General features: G+C 39.1%; 1 protein-coding gene across 2 annotated transcripts; it reads right to left on the bottom strand.

The window, feature by feature from the left end:
* Positions 1–9,350: 9,350 nt before the first annotated feature.
* On the bottom strand, positions 9,351–18,002 carry nxpe3 (neurexophilin and PC-esterase domain family member 3). 2 transcript variants are annotated; one of them, XM_004911711.4, is made up of 6 exons: positions 17,536–18,002; positions 16,241–16,314; positions 14,597–15,348; positions 13,361–13,434; positions 10,575–10,760; positions 9,351–9,978 (listed from the first exon to the last, which is right to left on the bottom strand). In XM_004911711.4, the coding sequence occupies exons 2-6, from the start codon at positions 16,301–16,303 to the stop codon at positions 9,434–9,436; spliced, it is 1,620 nt and encodes a 539-aa protein (XP_004911768.1). In that variant the 5' UTR covers positions 16,304–16,314; positions 17,536–18,002; the 3' UTR covers positions 9,351–9,433. The 2 variants fall into 2 exon arrangements, with proteins under 2 accessions (XP_004911768.1, XP_002932334.2); XM_002932288.5 differs by having other exon boundaries at positions 9,352–9,978; positions 16,116–16,314; positions 17,536–17,981.
* Positions 18,003–20,349: the final 2,347 nt, after the last annotated feature.

Below are 20,349 nucleotides of genomic sequence, written 5' to 3'. Positions count from 1 at the left end.
TACCTGATCAATAAAAATATAGACATTTTTTAGCTATAAGTTTGTTTTTGTGTGCTTTAAAATGATGACTCGCTGCTGCTGTCTGGCCTATAATAACCCAAATACTGGAGAATCCTGTGCAATCTGTAATAGGCAAACTAGGTGTATTCCTTTGGGAGATTTATGAGCAGTTCTTTTTGCTGTGTGCAAACAATATATAGGGAGAGCCTTCAGTAGAAATATCGTCTTTTTGCACAAGAAACTGGTGAGAGTAACAGACATGCCAAGTGGGAACACTGCTATTACCAAGCCAAAGCACTGTAGTAACAACCATTACTTGGACAGGGCATTGTGTGGGATTGCTCAAGAATAAATTTCAGGAGGTGTAATAAAGTATCACATTCATGCTTGTTCTTAAAGTGATACTTACAGCCACTTAAAAAAATTTTTTACACTTGCTGTTGTGTTTTAATTTGTATCAGCTTTAAATTCCTTATAAACTAAATCTGCAAAGTTTTTTCGCTTCATAATTATGGTAGCACGAATTACAGACCCACGGAGCAGCCATGTTTGTTCCCCTCTTCCGGGTTTTAATTTAAATGCCTCCCAAGTGAATAAATATGCCCAATCACAAACCTGTAATGCCCCATCTGCTTTCAGCCGGTGTGTGACATAAGCTCAGCTCCGTTGTCTATGTGTAATGGGGAGGGGGGGAGAGCCCTTAGAAGCAGGCAGGCACACGAAAGCTTAAGCTGGCCTGCTATTTAATTCTTCGTGGGAAGAGCAGAAGTAGGCAGGCAATGGAAAGATCAAGCGGCCTGCTATCTAGTTCACAACGCCATGCTATGCTATGCAAGGGAGGGAGGGGGAGCTCTTTGAAGCAAACGGCAAGCTGAATCCTCCCAGTTTATGATGTAGTCCTTTTGACAGATTGAGAAGCTACAGTCGGGTTGCCAGACAGTCGGGTTCAGGATCTTCAGTAGGATTTATGTAGAGAAACAGGACTTTTAGGAAAAAACAGTCAACATGACCTATAGGTAGGTTTGGAAGTAGGTTCATATTTTTATAAGAAATATTTTGGTGTCAGTATCACTTTAATAATAATAAATACAATTTACAAAATTTACAGGTTGTTTTAAAATCAAATGGAATGGAATTATTTTATGTGTACCTAACCACTGCAGAACTCAGCAGCACATAGAATCTGGTGAGCTTTAGAAGGATGACATGCCTAAAGAATTCTTACACTAAGCCTAGTGACATATTTTTATATCACCATATAGCCATACTGTAGTTTCTATACGCAAATTATTTTGTAAACCAATTGTTACTAATAGAACATTCACTTCTCTATTTAAACCTCTACCACTATCGTCATTAGACAGTTTCTAAATTTCATAAATCCGAGATCCTGAAAGACAGGAATAAAGAGGGGGACACGCAGTACATGAACATTATCTAAGTTTTCCGTTGTGAGAATGACTTTACATGACATTTTCTTGTTTGGGAAACTATGCTGTCTTTATTTTTGAATATCAGCCAAAATGCATAGACGTCACCAACCTCTTATGGTTACCACATTGTGGGATTTATATGTTTCTGGCACCTGCCAGCTCAGCACCTAATGGGGATATCCCAGTCTGACTGCCCTTAAATAATTTATATTGTAACAATATAAGGTTGAAGACATGACCATACCTTCCTTTAGCAGAATCCTGGATTGAAATACATTTTCAAAAGAGCAGATTTTTTTTTTATATTTAATTTTGAAATTTGATGTGGGTCTAGACATATACTTAGTTTCCCAGGTGCCCACAGCTATGTGACTTGTGCTCTGATAAACTTCAGTCTTTACTGCTGCACTGCACCCCCCCCTGCAGTTGAGCAGCAGAACAATGGGCAGGTAACAAGATAACCGCTTCTTAATGCAAGCATTACTAAAATGCTTCCATGCCCCATCTAGTGGTAGATATGATAATAGCACTTAATAGTAAACCACCTAAGTCCGGCTCAGCCAAGTCATGACTCCTTGTGGCAATTAGTCACTGCAAACTAATCACACCAATTTTCCTTCCATATGGTACTTTAGTCGATGCGACTAATTGTGCATTGTTTTTTCTGCATGGATTTTTAAAAAGTTGCGGCGACTAATCACCGCATGTATCAACACAATAGCTTATCTGAAAGCAGTTGCATTGTGAAGTGCTGGCTCGTTCTGGAAGCTCAGACTCCAGTAAAGTTTACTCAGGGAAAGAAATGTTCACAATGTCACAGTAAACGTGTTTATAAATTAATCAGATCCTAATAGAAAATGAAGTCACATGCCCTGTGAACAATCCTGTATACAAACTGAGCAGGTGTGCCTATGGTTATTTGGTTTCTGAAAACTTAATTATGATTAGAATACTTATAAGATGCTGGGCCATTAGTGCTCCTCGTGTCCTGGAGGTGCTTGTAAAAACCTATTATGATTCCTTTTTAAAAGATCTTGCTTTGGATATCAATCTGACAACACATATTAGATATCTAGGGACTTTCTACCAAACAAAAAACATTTGTGATATATCTCTGAGGCAAATATACCTTTCTTCCGTTTATCTCTCAGTCTTCAGTGTGGAAGTCTTCACCCTCCACAAAAGTTAATGAAAAGGTGATGTTTATGTTTCATACATATAAACCTTGTATTTTTGAAAAGTATATGTTTATTGTTTCCCTTAAAATGTTATCAATAGCAGTATTTCAAAGGTTTATCCTAGTTTCAGGTCAGTGCTTGGTAAACCAGTTCTTTGCTGCACCTTTATTGTGATTCATTAATATTACCATTTTAAGCCATTGTGGTTTTATGTTTCCTCATCAAACTGGAATGCACAGAAGGGGTGTCTAACTGGAAAACTAAAAATAATCTTCACTATTTCTTACATGCTACAGTTTTTTTTATAACAGTATACAAACTCTATTCTAGTGTTAGTTTTTGAACTCATTGAACTCAAGAATATACCAACCAGTTAACATCCTAACAGGCTGACCCCACTTATTCTCATTCCAGAGGCATTTATTTTGATGATTAAAGGAGCAAGCCGGCATATCTTATGGAATATTCCTTCCCTATATTGTGTGCGAGATGTAGGTTTTACAATCACCTTTTTTCCCTTTTATTAAAGAATATAGGTATAGCTTACAAGGCACAAGGTTTCTACATCTTTACTTTGTTTATTCATGAGTGCTATGATTATTCTGATGTAACTGTTCAAAATCTTAAATGATGTATTAACTTTACTGTTTCTAAAATGCTGACATTTTTTTATATCTGCAATCATCCCTTGGGCATAGTAATGCCAACCATCCATATATCATGGAATTACCTGCAAAACATGTTTTTATTTTTCTAAATTTGACCATGTTTGTGATGTTCCTTTAAAATAATCAGTAGTCACATTTGTGATCATTTTGTTTAAATTTGGACATGTAGTATAGACATTCACCAGCTATAATGGAAACAATTTCCCATTATGCCCTGCTATAAGACAATTGCATTTGTTTCAAACAAACTGAATGTCAAAGTGTGTAAGGCTCATTAAGCCATTTAAAGAATGGAACCGCAAATATCTAGGTCTAAACAGAAAGCCAGACTGACTGAAAAGCCAACTTGGTGCGTGTGTAGAGTTATGGGTTAATCTTAAAATAAGATTCTGTGCACTTCAATCTAGTGATCTGACTGACTGTGCCTTGAGCTAATGTTTAGTAGTCTGCTTCACACTGAAAAGAGGTACCATATACTATTACCTGGACTGAGTTAGAAGGGCATAAGGATTCCCAGTTATGCCCATGATTTTGGTTTCTCCACGCATCATATACCACCAAGAAAAAGTTAGAATTCTGGTAATCATGAAGGATCACCCATTCCCTCCTACTTGTTCACAGTGGGTCATCATGCTGATTCACCAGAAAAAAAATCCCTAAAATGTTATATTCATTTTAAAAAGGATTCTGAGAAAAATAAACCCCAATACATAGGCCTAACAACAAGGTTCACATTATCTATCAATTACAGTGCACATGATATATCATAGTAGTGTTCTGAAAACTCCATGAGAAACATACTAGAAGTAACGAATCTTACCACATGACTGAAACTGCTCAGAATATCTGTTGTGTCTTACAGAGGATGTTTACTTCCTGATAGCCAAAAATACACATTTAATTGTGGAACTTTCCTCACAGAGAAATGTAGGTGAAACAGATAGTTTCTAAAAGTCATGGTTAAGTGTCATTATTCAGTTGAGAAATTTTGCAAGAAACATCAACAGTAAATGCAGAAATATATATTGCAGCAGAAAAACAGACATGTCTAAAAACTTGATGTTATGAAACTAAACACTGTGCTGCTTCACAAAGGGTTAACAAAATAAGGTCTATAATTTGCATTGCCAACAGTGCACTGGCCCGCCACATGTCCAACTTGAATAAACATACTTTTGTGCCCCTTAGCACTCCTGCAGTTGCAACAAGGACAGTTGTAAATTATCCGTTTTGTCTTTTGAAAACACTTACTAGCGAATAATGGTCCACTAATATATACAGTGATTATATCCCTCATTAGGCCAGTGGCACAGGGCTTATTGTTTCCACTGGCATATGTCAGCTAGTGAAGAAATACCAAATTGTTTACATCCCGTTGACTTTTGGCCTACAGCCGATAAACACCTATGAAATCAAAGCATAACTTCAGTTGTCCCTCCCCATATTTCTCCTGTTCAGATGATCAGAAGCCAAACAGGAAGAAAAAACGCTGAGCCGTGTAAAGAAAGTTCCCATAATGCTTCACTCCTGCACAGACACCCAGACCAAGTAAACATGCTCAGTTAGTAAGACTATGAGGAAGCTTCCTGCTAATTGGCTCAGATCCACATTCCTAAGGGGGGGAGTAAGTTCTTAGCATTCTTGAGGGAGGGGGGAGCAGCAGAAAGCAAAGAGCTGCATGTCTGTGGCAGAGGAAAACACAACTAATCTTTTGACAGGCGTTTCTGTGAATGCTTATGGCTGTATTTACATAGACCTTTCTGATAAAGCTTACTTAGTTTTTGCCTTTCCTTCTCCTTTAAACACTGGAAACCAAAACTCTACTGGATTTTCAATGTGGGACCTTACCAGTGCTTTGCATAGGAAAAAAAAGCCCTCTCCTAAGAATCTATACAGAATCTATACAGGACAATAATTCAATGGATCTTCCTGCTTTAGACTGCCATTGCTCTCTTCAGCTAAGTTTATTATCATCATAATCACAACATGGTTTCAATCTTTTCTTCATATGCTTTTCATAGTCTACTACCAGGCCTCGCCCATATCATCAAAAAATAACAAACTGGTTAAAGGTGCTAATAGTAATTGTCATATTAATGTTTTATATTGCCCCAAATAAGAGGTTGTAGCAAAAATAATTAGAAAGTGATGTTTAGAAGTATATAAGAAAATGTATGTCTGGTGTCTCCTTAAAGTGCAGGCCTCTTTCAATAGTAAGAGCTGCTCATCACCAGAGGCCTCGCCATATATACATGCAATGCTCACTAATGAGGATACTGTCAAAGTTTTAAGAAACACTGCTCATAACCAACAAACAGCATCACTGGGATCAGAAAAATACAAACTTTATTTAGCATCATCATTTATGTATATTACTATATTTACTTCATATAAAAAGGCGCACATAGTAACATTAAAACATTTATTAAACCATGTTTACTAGACCACTATGGCTTTTTAAAATTGCTTACAAAAAATACTTTAGCAATCTTCCCAAACCTCCAATGATTTTAGACCCTTATATAGTATTGCAGGCACAGCCACTAGTAGCAAAAACAAAGCAGTTGTGTGCAAGTATAGGTGGATCTAGCTCCAACACAGCCATTGCACCAATCAGAATTAGGAGCTAGGGGAAAGGCACAACCATTGCACAGGTATTGCTGCTTGTCACTTTGTGCCAATTTGTAAAGAATTAAGCTTTAATTCTGGAGAAGTTGGAAAATATAGTGAACAGCATTTTTACAAGCAGCCTCTGTGCCCTAGTTAGTAAATGAGGCCTCTTTTTTAAAACTAATGTTATCTTGTGATATGTACAAATAGCATAATGAAAACATTTTATTTTCCATTGTTGACATGTAAATTTACTAGTAGCATCATTTAGGCTTTCCATAAAACTTGGGTTCCCAAACCCCTGGGAATTCTTGTTCCTGGGAGAATTTGAAGGAAAGAAAAACAACTGCAATGTGTGAGCTGTATAGTCATGCTGTACTACTTCATCTGCATCGTTGCTTAGGAGGACCAATCCCATTCAGATGAAAGTCATTAATTACAGGTTTATAAGGTTATGACCATGGTAAAGTCATAGTCAAGCTCCTAGGAGAATGTGGTTTTGGTTGTTCAGTCCCAACCCTTCAGCATGAAGAAGATGTTATACTTCTAACCGATACTGCATTCCAGACTCCCAAGATGGCACTTTCTCATAGTTCTAGGTGTAGCATTCTTATTCAGAACACGCAATGAAAAAGTGCATCAACTTTCCACAGTAAACAAACAAAATTATTAGTGTGCTGGCTTGTTTTATATCAAATGTAGCATCTTAAGAATGAAAGAGACAAGTTAGCATATGAGTTGCATAGTATCTGCTGAGAGGGGTAATGGAAATTAGTAACAGCAGCTCCCCAGGATTATGAGATATTTATTTTAAAAAGTATGGAAAGGTACACAGCCAAACACACAGGGAGATGAAGTAACTCTCTTAAGAACTAAGAGAAATCCAACAAACCCCCTCTTCAATGCCCAAATGGAAATCACTAAGATATGCAAAGTCTGTTTATTGATTGCAGAATTTGCTATTATAAAACACAAATTTCAAAGTTGGTCTATTTTCACTGACTTTATCCCTTCTCCCCCCCTGCAATTTTTTTTTTTAGAACTCCCTATCTACCTTTGAACAAAAAAATCCCTCCTTTCTCTGAGCAGCAGCCTTTGAGTAGCTCATTATCAGGGGCTTCAGTGGACTGGTAATTAATTTTATCAGCTCCTTTGAAGTTCTTCTTCAGGATAGGTAATGAAAGAATGTGCAGAAGTGAAACTGGCTTCATGTTCTTGTTCAGTGCCAGGAATAAGAGAAACCAGATATAAGACTCACTAAGCTTACGTTGAAAATGGTGTATACTGTGCCTTTATAGCCTTTAGCTGAATACTAAAGGTGTTTACAAGCTGTGACCTGTGACTTACTAGGGTGTCCAACCTTTGCACATGCCACAATTACTACTTTCTTTGTTCCAATGTTTTAAAAAGTTTGTGATATCAAATTTAACTTTGCATTAACCTTTGCAAATATGTTGTTTTTAACACTGTGATCCCTGCAGTAGTTGTTTACAATGTTTTATCTACAAAAGAAACCAAATATGTAATCTGGCAAGGGGTGCCAAAACTGCTTTCAATTGGAATTATATACAGTGGCTTGCAAAAGTACTGAAAGCATAAGTTGTTATATTCAGTATGTTTCATACGTTTTAAAGGAGCTGTAACTAAAGTGAAGATGAAAGATCATAAGCAGTGTTTCCAGTCAACAGTCCAGTATATGTCTTAGGTTGAATTAAATCCAACAGGATTTGTGGTAAATGGCAAACCTCATTCTACTGAGGGCTACAGTGGCTTGCAAAAGTATTCCACATTTTGTCACATTACAGCCACAAACATGAATCAGTTTTATTGGAATTCCACGTGAAAGACCAATACAAAGTGGTGTACACGTGAGAAGTGGAACGAAAATCATACATGATTCCAAACATTTTTTACAAATAAATAACTGCAAAGTGGGGTGTGCGTAATTATTCAGCCCCTTGAGTCAATACTTTGTGGAACCACCTTTTGCTGCAATTACAGCTGCCAGTCTTTTAGGGTATGTCTCTACCAGCTTTGTACATCTAGAGACTGAAATCCTTGCCCATTCTTCTTTGCAAAACAGCTCCAGCTCAGTCAGATTAGATGGTGAGCGTTTGTGAACAGCAGTTTTCAGATCTTGCCACAATTTCTTGATTGGATTTAGATCTGGACTTTGACTGGGCCATTCTAACACATGGATATGTTTTGTTTTAAACCATTCCATTGTTGCCCTGGCTTTATGTTTAGGGTCGTTGTCCTGCTGGAAGGTGAACCTCCGCCCCAGTCTCAAGTCTTTTGCAGACTCCAAGAGGTTTTCTTCCAAGATTGCCCTGTATTTGGCTCCATCCATCTTCCCATCAACTCTGACCAGCTTCCCTGTCCCTGCTGAAGAGAAGCACCCCCAGAGCATGATGCTGCCACCACCATATTTGACAGTGGGGATGGTGTGTTCAGAGTGATGTGCAGTGTTAGTTTTCCGCCACACATAGCATTTTGCATTTTGGCCAAAAAGTTCCATTTTGGTCTCCTCTGACCAGAGCACCTTGTTCCACATGTTTGCTGTGTCCCCCACATGGCTTGTGGCAAACTGCAAACGGGACTTCTTATGGTTTTCTGTTAACAATGGCTTTCTTCTTGCCACTCTTCCATAAAGGCCAAGTTTGTGCAGTGCACGACTAATAGTTGTCCTATGGACAGATTCCCCCACCTGAGCTCTAGATCTCTGCAGCTCGTCCAGAGTCACCATGGGCCTCTTGGCTGCATTTATGATCAGCGCTCTCCTTGTTCAGCCTGTGAGTTTAGGTGGACGGCCTTGTCTTGGTAGGTTTACAGTTGTGCCATACTCCTTCCATTTCTGAACGATCGCTTGAACAGTGCTCCGTGGGATGTTCAAGGCTTTGGAAATCTTTTTGTAGCCTAAGCCTGCTTTAAATTTCTCAGTAACTTTATCCCTGACCTGTCTGGTGTGTTCTTTGAACTTCATGGTGTTGTTGCTTCCAATATTCTCTTAGACAACCTCTGATGCCGTCACAGAGCAGCTGTATTTGTACTGACATTAGATTACACACAGGTGGACTCTATTTAGTCATTAGCACTCATGAGGCAATGTCTATGGGCAACTGACTGCACTCAGACCAAAGGGGGCTGAATAATTACGCACACCCCACTTTGCAGTTATTTATTTGTAAAAAATGTTTGTAATCATGTATGATTTTCGTTCCACTTCTCACGTGTAAACCACTTTGTATTGGTCTTTCATGTGGAATTCCAATAAAATTGATTCATGTTTGTGGCTGTAATGTGACAAAATGTGGAAAAGTTCAAGGGGGCCGAATACTTTTGCAAGCCACTGTAGCCCTCAGTAGAATGAGGTTTGCCATTTACCACAAATCCTGTTGGATTTAATTCAACCTAAGACATATACTGGACTGTTGACTGGAAACACTGCTTATGATCTTTCATCTTCACTTTAGTTACAGCTCCTTTAAAACGTATGAAACATACTGAATATAACAACTTATGCTTTCAGTGCTTTTCAGAGTAGTCAGTTTGGGCATACAAATGACAGGAACTCATCTATCTGATTCTTTACAATAATTGGCTTAGGGTGTAATGCATGTGGTAGATAATGTGCCAGAGATATCTCCCAGGCATCTAGAACTAGCACATTGAGACCTGCAAACATAGATCTCATAACCATGTCCAGCTGCAGTGAGAACCAATCACTGTTGAACAGGCTGACTTCAGGACCAAGCTCCTGGACATTGGCAGATCGAACAATTACAGATGTGTCAGGGCTACGCTCCAACAAGCGGAGAACTGCTGCTCGGATGTTTCTCATTCTCCTTATGTACACTACTAGAGGAAAGGTACTAAAATGGGACCAAATGGTTATGGCAACAACAGTATTTTGGCCACCCACTATACCATCCACTTCATTGGCAATATATCGTAGCTCATGGCTTGAAACAGTGCTGAAACGTATAGGAGGCCCATGGCAGCGGTACTTCAGCATTATGTTATGTTCCACATCAATAGCCAATAAAGGACCCACGTTTTTAGGGCTTCCAAGGTCAAAGGTTCTTAGTCCTAAAAAAAAAAAGAGATAGAAGGCTCAAAATTTTTATTCAACCAAGAACCCCATAAAGAAAATGACAATGATTCTCTTATCAGATGCCATAAACCGCAGGGAGGCTCATCCAACAGTTACCTTAGTGCCCCTCTTCAGCAGGCATGACCAGTTTTAAACGAGAACAGAAGCCTGAGAAGCACCCCACACCTCTTCCACAGGTTCCTCACATCTAAAGTGCATCACTGTGGACTCCCCAAACAGCATCTGTAACTTTTCCTGGCTTAAAATTGCATACGCGAATCACAAATTATAACAGTAAATTAAAGTTGCTACTGTTATGTATGTAGCAATTACTGTAATAGCTCATTCAGTAACTCCATTCCATTCCATTGAATAATCAACCAGTTTAGGGGTCTTTTAAGAACCGCCTTGTTTTGCGAGGTTTAAAATATTGCTCTCCATTTGTCCCCATGGACTCTACAGACGTCATGTACGTTTACTTTTTACAATTACAGTTCTCTGGTGTTCATTTTCCCACTCTGACTTCCAATTATAAAAAACACAGATGAATAAATCTTACTTTGTGGGAAAATAAAACATGTTTATTAATTACCTGGTACAAACCCTGTGAGATATTCAAACCACTGCCTTATTGTCGAGTCTCCAAACAAGTGGACCACTTTCCCTTGCAGACAGTTAGTGATATCTTCAGGTTTGTTAAACTGCCGCATGTAAGATCTGCTTGATATCCAATTATCATGGTAGTAATAACCAGAAGGCACAAACTTGGAGCCTTTATCTTAAGGAAAAAAGACAAAAGTTCAGGGAAACCCTGTGTAATACAATTTAATTTATAGACAGCAAATTTAACAAAAAGCTTCTGATTTTATGTAATTTTCTTTACTGTTTAATGTAGCCCCAAAAACACAATTCTTAAAGGGGCAGCAGTCCACATTTTTTAACATAGGGTACCAAATGGTTTGTGCTGAACTTTTTGCCTGTTTATTAAGAAATATCTATTTTTTGTGTTACAAAAAAAAAACTTGCATTAAACATGGCAATGGCTAAAAATGAGTATGGTTCTTATGAGCTGACAAAAACTAATTAGCAGTCTTCTGAGAAGGCCTAAGTTCAATCAGCTGCTCCTTATCTTAAAACTTAAGTCTAATGGCACATAGGGCATTTTATGCTGCTGTCAGCAGCTAACAAAAATATAGCCATCATTTACTAAACCAGTATGTGCACAGTGCAAAATATTGGCCCACTTGCCATGTTTTTACTCAGAATTCTATATACCTATCAAATATTCCAAAGAAAATTAAGCTTTATGCAATTGTCAATATAGGTGAAAAATGTGCACCCTTTTTATTAACCAGGGAGAGGTCTATGTGCCTGTATGGGCGTTTGTTAACATGTGGCACCAATAAAGCCGGCTGCACACAACTCAGCTGGCACAAGAAGGTGCACAAGGAAGAGGTGTAAACTACAGATATATCTTGCAAAGTATAGTAAAATTTTCTGACATTTTTTTTATATTGCACGGGGGCAAATCTAAGAAAGGTAAGCCTGGGACAGACAGGTAAGATTCCAGGGCAATTCTTTTCCCTAAAAGGAGCACCAGGCTGAGGAATAAATGTAGAGATTTCAGTCACTGAGGGGTGCCTTATCTATGGGGCTCAGAACTAAACTGGGAAAATGCTTTCTTTTTTAATAAAATTTCAACAGAGTAAGAAAAATATATCACTACCAGGATATGTCATGACATTTTGAAAGATCTCTTACATTTGTTATGTTATAATGATATGTAACAGATTTCAAAGACATCTAAGAAAGATATGTTGCAATGCAGCATTGGAGAAGTTGTTAATATTTCCTGTTTCAAAATATACATCCTATGTACAGCAGCGAACATTATCACAGGAAGGGTGTAATAAGGCGCTTAAATACGTCATATGACATAGTTTTGGTTATTTGCAGCAACATATATACATTGGCTAATGCACCCCATAGTGATGATTAAGAGAACAAACCCAAGTGAAGAAAAAAAACATCAGATTGGGTAATACAATGAATGAATGACAGCGATTGTTAGTTTTTGCAATCATATGATGATCACAAGTTTTTAAGGTGTAGAGACTTGTACTATTAAAGAGAATTTTCTGATGACTGGTGTAAATCAGGAAATACTGGAAAAGCCTGTATTATCAGTGTCGTTGGGTCTGGTGATGTACATAAAATGTGTATAACTATGACAGAGGAAAAAAATGGTTTTAAATACAAGTGGTCCTAAAATTGTACCTTAAAGACTAATTACACTGGGCATGTTGAATGCCGTGGTGCTTTCAATGCAAAATATAGTGGTCAAAGTGTTCTTCCCTACATGCATTTACTTCCCATTCAAATGGACAGGACAACTTCTGCCTATGGTGTTGCTAGGTGGAGACCTAAATAAAAGTTCCCTCAAAAAAGCAATGAAAGCATAACAATGTACCAAGACAAGTCCTGTGTAGTGGATTATGCACTTTCTGGGCCATTTGGAGAACTACCGCCTGCATGTTTATTAGGCATAGCAGAAAAAGCTGGAAGCTTAACAACAGATAAAACTAATTTTTAATTCCAAAATTAATTAAGTTTAAATCATTTAATTAAGTTACTTGTGGAGGCTTAAGCCCTTAATATTACTGGTCAACTTATTTATCAAACTAGTTATCAAATCGTGTCTAAAGGTCACTTTAAGATCCGCTCCTTTGGTGAGGTCGCCAAATGTAGAGCTGGGTGATATACCGTTTAATACCGAATACCGGTGTTTTTTTTAAAAACTATATTCATTTTTCAGATACCGCCATATCGGGGTGTCAGGGTACTCACCCGTGCGGCCCGGTCTCGCACGCGCGTCCAGGTGCGCGTGCGTCAAAGCGCACGTACATGTCAAAGCGTGCACGTCCGCGGCGCGCTGACGGCGCCGGTTCTGCGCATGTGTGGGGGGTATTTAAAGTTATCAAATGCCTCCTCCTGTGCTATGTTGTCTGCGGCCTTGCCTGGGAAACTAAGCCTGCCTGATTTACCTTACGACTTTCTGTTGCCGATCCTTCGCTTGCCTGACTCTGATTTTCAATACTGCAGTAATTATTCTCTAATTTATTAGGAAATGGGGTTAACACCTAATCATGCATGGAAAAAAAAAATACCGTCAAATACCGTGACACCGATATAATTTTGAAAAATACCGTGATATTAATTTTTGGTCATACCGCCCAGCTCTAGCCAAATGAGAGGATCTTTTGCCGATATTAAATATATAGCTTATCTTTTGAGACAAATTAAGGTGCCCTTTGTTAAAGGTAAGATCAGTGCTCAGGATAAAAATGCAATAATAATGAAAGACATTACTGAATTTACCTTTCATCCTACGTGGGTGTACCACCACTGTGTCAGGTCCACTTGCTAAGATTGGCACTTTAATGTTTATACCACTAAAAAAACAAAATAATTGTAAATAAGAAACATTTGGTAGCAGAGCAAATGTATACATATATTTATACACCTTGGTGAATACAGTATATATTTACGATTAGCAAACGTTAGGAAAGAATGGGAAATATTTATATAGCTCTTTTCTCAAATGGGCCAGAAGCACCGCCCTGGGGTATCAGGTAAGCGAATAAAAACACTGTGGGGTGCTTAACATTTAGCACCCCTAGTGATTATAATTTTGTTCTTTAGGGCCTGTCACACAGGCAATTCTCCTCTCCCACAGGTGATGAAGCTCAACAATACCCATCCCTACACATTATTTGGAATCACATTAAAAACACATTACATGCAGCGATCTTGAGTAATCATCCTAAAATGTGGAAGGAGGCATTTTTAAGTGATTCCAATAAATGTGATGGGGCAGGTATTGTTGGGCATTTCATTGTCCACTGGAATGGAGATTTCCCGCCAGGCGGTTGAAGTGACAAAACTAAAATAAATGCTTATATGAGGCTGTGTTTGACATATTTAAAGCCCAGGAGAAATCCCCTCAAGAAACAGTTATATGTTTGAACATCTACTTTTTTCTGTCTCAGCTGTGTTACTTTAAAGGAGACATATTGGATAAATGGGAATACCCCTAACCCTGTAGGCAATTATGAATAATATACGGTGCTGGTTTCCCTTTGGGCTAAACATTACATTATCTGTAACAATGGCCCCTTTATTGGAGCTCCCTATAGATCCTCTCACTTCTCTGTCCAAGTTTGAAATGAAGAGTGGGCGTGGCCTAACGGTCCCTGCCAGAAGCACAGTAGGAGAGGGAGAGCCAATCACAGCCCTACACTCCCACAAGCAAAGACAGGCTTCAGTTCCCTATCAGGTCAGCCTAGCTGCTGATTGGTTCCTATCCTACAGTGCAGGGTACAGAGGGCCGTCGGCTCCCCAGCTCATCCAGAGAATTCAGCCAGCAGGAAGTGGAATGGATGGGCGGGGCTAGTGGGGTTTTTGTGGAATTTCTCAATAAATCAGTCTGAAACACAACTTTTTAAGCACAATCCTTCTATATCTAGAGGAGTATAATTCACTGGTACATTCATAATTTTTATAGGATATGTCTCCTTTAAATATAATGTGAGCTAACATCCACAATTAAAATACCTTTGAAATAAAAGACTTTCTTCAAATGTCAAGAGATTTTTCAAATAGCCTCCTTTTGCATGGTTGATTCGATTGGAGCAGGATAATTTTCCAGGCTTGTAACAAAACCATGGCTCCCCAGTCTGCAAATCAGTGTAATTGCATACAGGTAGTTTTCTAGACAAACAAACATTGCACATCTTGGTTTCTGCAGTGCCACCAGATCGGAATAAACTCTTAAAGTACACACGGTCAGGTTTTTCTTCTCGTAAACGCTGAAGAACCTGGATGCCTTCACTTGGATGCACCAAAACCACAGACACAGTGACATTGCCAGGCCAAAGTAATATGAAAAAAACTGTGTAGAATCCATTTTGATGGTCCACTACCTTTCCGACTGCACCAGCTTTCAAAGAAGGAGTGTGAATCCTTGCTTGAAGGTAATCTCCACCATATTTTTTCGGCCTGCCTTCAAAATCCTGCACTCGGACAAGAACTTCTATGACATCCCCAACCGCAAAAGTCTTCTGAGAATTTAAAATAACAAAACAACTATGCGCTGCATCACTGCTCTTTAAAAATGTTATTTTCCTATGTGGTGGTCCTGGCCATTCAAGAGACTGAAGTAAGGATTCCTGTTCTTCATGCTCTGATCTAGTAAGAACTTGGCGCTGGTAGTCACAAAAGAATTCTTTTGTTGCTGGTGAATTAGGTTGCTCTAAATGATCCGGGGCTGCCTGGCTCAGTATTAAATCTGTGCTTTGATACAAATGCTGCCAAAAACATAAAGGTTAAAAGTATTAACACATGCAATGGCAATTATCAATGTTTGAGGGCCATTGCTCTTGTGGAGTAAAATGCTTTTTTGTCAGTGTCCAACGGTGCATATCAGAAGGTGTCCCTCTGTCTGTCCCTGATGAACTACCTCTAGGTAATGCTGTAGGCAGTTATTGTTTTGTAACAACTGGGGGGCACTCCAGATGTTCCTTTTGTGTTTGCTATGAGCAGCTATGGTAACATCTTGAGTAAATGCATTGCATTATGTCACTACAGCCACTCCTAAAAAGCTGCAAACATCAAAAAGTCACATTGTAACAGAACTGTTATTAACAATTCAGAGACCATGTTGCTGTTACTGAGCTCTAACACCTATTACAGTATAATAGAGATTGATCGCTAAAAGAGTATTTTCTTAGGGACCATTGCTATTAGTGCAAAACTGCTGATCATCAAGGCAATATCTAAGCAAAACATACTTATATACCCAGTAAACATTCTATTTTTATATCAAAAATTGTGTGAGAAAGTGCTCTGTTAGGAACTTCTTAAAGTAAGAAGTAAACATGGCCATGGACAGTGGCTGATTTTAATTAGTGCCCCACTGAGCCCTGTGTACCTTCTGGGTCTCCCAGGGTCTATTTCTTCCCCCCCCCCCCCCCTGGTTTCCATACCCTATGGATTCTATTACAGGACAGAACCAAAGATTTTGTTGCCAGCACTCTACTCAAAATAACATCTATGTTAATATTTTAAAACTCACCTCTATCTGACTAATGTTGTTAACTAATACCAGGATTGCTAATACAGTTAGAATCACAGAGAATATTTGGAATTTGATATAAGAACGCCGCATTTCCATGGGTCTCTTCCACATCCATATTATACCTGTGCAGAGCACTCATACGTCAGGTGACATTTGCACAAGGAATTCTTGTTGTTCAACTTCATATTCTGTTATCCTGTTAATAAGCCAGAACAAAAAAAAATGGGAATGCCAGCTTTAAAACCAAAATTTGTTAAAGAGTCCCATACAACACAGAAACCCTCAATATATAAACTATGGATGGGGAGGAGGGACTAAAACATTAATGTTACAAATTGTTATAACTTCTCTGCAGCTTACAGACATGTAGGAACTACATAACCCACAATGAATTGTACTGTGATGTTCCTTTCCTTACTGACATCAGTGGAAAATTCACAAAGGGGGGCTGCCGCTTCAGGGGTTCTGGCTTCCTGAGGTGACCAAATTTATGCCACCCCCCTCACGTAGCTTAATCTCATCGGAGGGGGGGCACATCACTAGTGCAGAGAGTGCCACTGCGCCATAAATCTAAATTTGGGCTCTTTAACTTACCACCCCTGGTAACTTTCTGCCACTGCCGCCTGAGGCAAATCTCTTCATGGCAGCGCCCCTGGCGGGTGATGCCGGAAGCTTGCCTTGGGTGCCTTTATGCAGGCCTGGGGCCTTTCTGGGCTTCTGTGTACTTAAAATGCCCAGTGTAAAAATGCAAGAATCCAAAAGAATGTTTATTGCGAATGTGTGAATCTAATGGTGGCCTTACACGTTACAATTATAAAAGATTGTTCAAACACTCTACTAACGTTCAGAGCTGAATCGTCCGATATGCAGGTAAAAACAAAGGAATTCTACCCCTGTCCTAAACATTTGCCAGTGCTCAATCGCTTGATCCAAATTTTCCATCCAGCCCAATTAATGAAAGGATAGATATCCAAGTCCTTTACTGATATTGGTCGCCTTGTCTCCTGCCATACATGTACTGATAAGTGATAATACTGGTGCGTGTATGGCCATCTTAATCTGCAGAGGGATGCTTGGGAAAGGTAAGGAGCACCCAGTGCAGCACTGCATCACATTCTTTCCTGGGCAGGTGCATTTTTTTTCCTAAAGGGAATACCAGCCTTCGTTTAAAAATAAAATGTAAGCAGTACAGTAGTGCACACATGTAGACATCTGCCCACAGAGTGCAGACAATTCAGCATGGTTAGGGATGCAAGGGAACACTACAGCCACATGACAGGGTCGGTACCTTCTATCATTCTATGAGCGGTTATAGGGATGCAAGTGGAGTAATGCCTGCACCCCCGAGCCTCTAGGAACTGAAGTGCCACAACATGAGAGAACAAGCGGATATAAAGCAGCAGGACCCTTCTCTCACCTCTCCACCAGTAGCTTTGACACAGGACATGATGCCATGCTGGTGCCAAGCCAAACGTTTTCCCCTCCGATCCTGATGAGAAGAGACAATACGGTGGCCATTTTACTGCATTACACACTGACCCTGAAGCGGCTACTTGTCTCTCCGCCCCGACTATTATCGCTATAAATGAGTCGCGCTACACTACTGTTAAATTGTAGTTACCAAAGCCCTTCATGGCTTCATCCGCTTATCGGCGAACGAAACATAGACCTTGTAGGCCACACAAGCAGAGCCATGACAAGCCCCACTAGCCCCTCCTCTAGGAAGAGGCCGGCAGTTTATTCAAACTACGTTTGGCTCTCTGGGACGAAGATTTAGAACTGCTGAAAGCGCAGCCAGGGTGCAGCGGTCCATGGACAGACTCTGTGACCCCCGGTATAAGGGCGGGCGGCATCGACCCCTAAATGAAACTGAAATTCTACCGACTTGCAGTTAGTTTGCTAGATGTGTTTATCTAGCGCATTTATTTTTAACTATTTATATGATCTACTTTTCATCTGACATCAACTGTTTATATTAGGACTTGTTTATTATATGAGCTATCTCCCACATAAACCTTTCACCAATGGAATGACTAGTTATTGGGCCCAAAATTGTCATGTATGAACTTGTTACTTCAGTTTCAAGTAAAGACAAAGCAGTGTGACAGGGGCAGGAAGGTATGAAGGATCAAACTTTGGGCAAACTTCAGTGCCCACCAAAGAAAATTAATTAATGGAACTACCCTGGGCTGGTGCTTCTGTTAGGAGAAAACCACACCAATCTGGGGTAGCTGCCAGCTAGTATTTGTACAGAATTTGGCAAACACCTCCATCCCTCAGGATACACATCAACTATTATTCCTATTTTCCCTTTAACATGGCAATGAGCAACTAACTAGAGTTTAACTAGAATTTCACATTTCAGTTACGCTCAGTGCCAGATGTTTTTTGAACATTTTGTCCTAATTTTTGGGGTATTTACTTGGGGGGATTAGTTTAGGTAGGAAAATTATATATCATTTTTTTAGGAGATCCCGAGCTTTCTAATTCTGGATTTTTGTTTATTTTTAAGATTTAGAGCTCGAAAAAAATGTTCTTTTTCATGATATAGGGATTTATACCAGAAAAATATTTTATTTTATGGGCAAATATTCAACTGATTCGGAAAGCCTCATGTCTCCTGAATGTGCCAGTATTACATATGTGTAGTTTTATGGAGATTTCAAACCATTACAGCAGAATAGGGCATACTTTAGATTCCAAAGCCAAACATCCTGGAACATTAGGTTTACCCCAGAAAACATATTTTCAGAAAATACACATTCTGATGAATGTAAAATGGGTAAATATGTCTTTGTATGGCAAAGCACCAAACAGCAAAGCTAAGCTAAATGTAGCAATTTTTATGTAATTTCTGAAAATTATCTTAAAGCTTGCAATTTACCCCATTCTATACCCCACATTTCATAATGTTCCAACATAAAACATTCTAAATATGAATGCCAAGGGCCTACTGAGCAGTTTCACACCCAATATGTATAGATTTACCAAACTATGTGGGGTACAAAGGCACCCAAATGAAAATAGTGCATATGAATGTTCACATCTGACACTTTGGCCGCTACAATATAAGCATCCGGTATGTGTAATATGTGCCTTAAGACCCCTTAACAGTACGGAGACCCTAGAAAACCATACATTTTCTGAAAGTACACATTCTGACGAAATAGAAATGGGTAATATGTTTTTCTACTGCAAACTACAAAGCTATGGTTTTTTACAAACTTTCTAAAAATAGTCAGAAAGCTTGCATTTTACCCCATTATGTACCCCACGTTTCATAACATATCAACATAAAACAATATGAACGCCAGGGGTATACTGAATAGTTTGATGCCCAAGATTTACCAAGCTATGTGGCATGCAGATGCACCCAAATCGATATATAGCAGACAAAATTTCCATGTGCAAACACAAGTAACAAAGAACAATGCGGAATGCAATAAAAGCACTAAAATCAATTGTGTTCTGAAAGTCACAACATTTTTGTACCGCAAAAGCTTGTTGTGCTACGCAAACCTCTGGCTTTGATGCCTTCCATGGGACTCAAATGCACTCAACAGATCAAACCTGGTAAAAAGATAGTCCCGAGGAAAATGTAACCAAAGCATTAAGGGAGACATATTGGATAAATGGAAAAAACGCTAATTGCCATTGCGAATATCGTATTCGCTAAACGCACTGTGCAATGCCGTTGTATGTTATTTCAGTGTTTATATTTAATTTGTTGTGATTTTGGTGCATAGGTGGTGTTGGTTTGTTTCTGTCCGTAAAACTTATTTGTCTAAGCCAAGGGTCCCCAACCCCAACATTTCAATATAAAAACAGTTGGGGAGCAACATAAGTATGAAGAAAGTTCTTAGGAGGTGACCAATAAGAGCAGTGATTGGTTTTTTGGTAGCCCAGTTTGAACTGGCAGACTACAGAAGGCTCTGTTTGGCAGTGCACATGGGGAGGAATTCACAAAAGTGGTGACACTGAGACAAAATAAAAGTGGAGACAGATTTGTCGGATTTTCCACCCAATTCACAATCTCTGTCTCCCCTTTTGTGATTTTATCAACATTTTACCAACATTTTTTTATGAATTTGCTTATAGCTCTTAGTAAATCTGTTGGTGCCATCAAACCCACAGCTACATGAGCCTTGGAATAAGGATTTTACCAGCAGGATTTTGCATTTCATATGCCATTTCACTTTGGGGCATTTCCTGAAGGGTAATTTGCCCAGAG

This window comes from Xenopus tropicalis, chromosome 2 (genome assembly GCF_000004195.4).
Source record: "Xenopus tropicalis strain Nigerian chromosome 2, UCB_Xtro_10.0, whole genome shotgun sequence".
Taxonomy (NCBI): Eukaryota; Metazoa; Chordata; class Amphibia; order Anura; family Pipidae; genus Xenopus; species Xenopus tropicalis.
The sequence above is the reverse complement of the archived record's forward strand: the minus strand, read 5'-3'. Positions and strand labels throughout refer to the sequence as shown.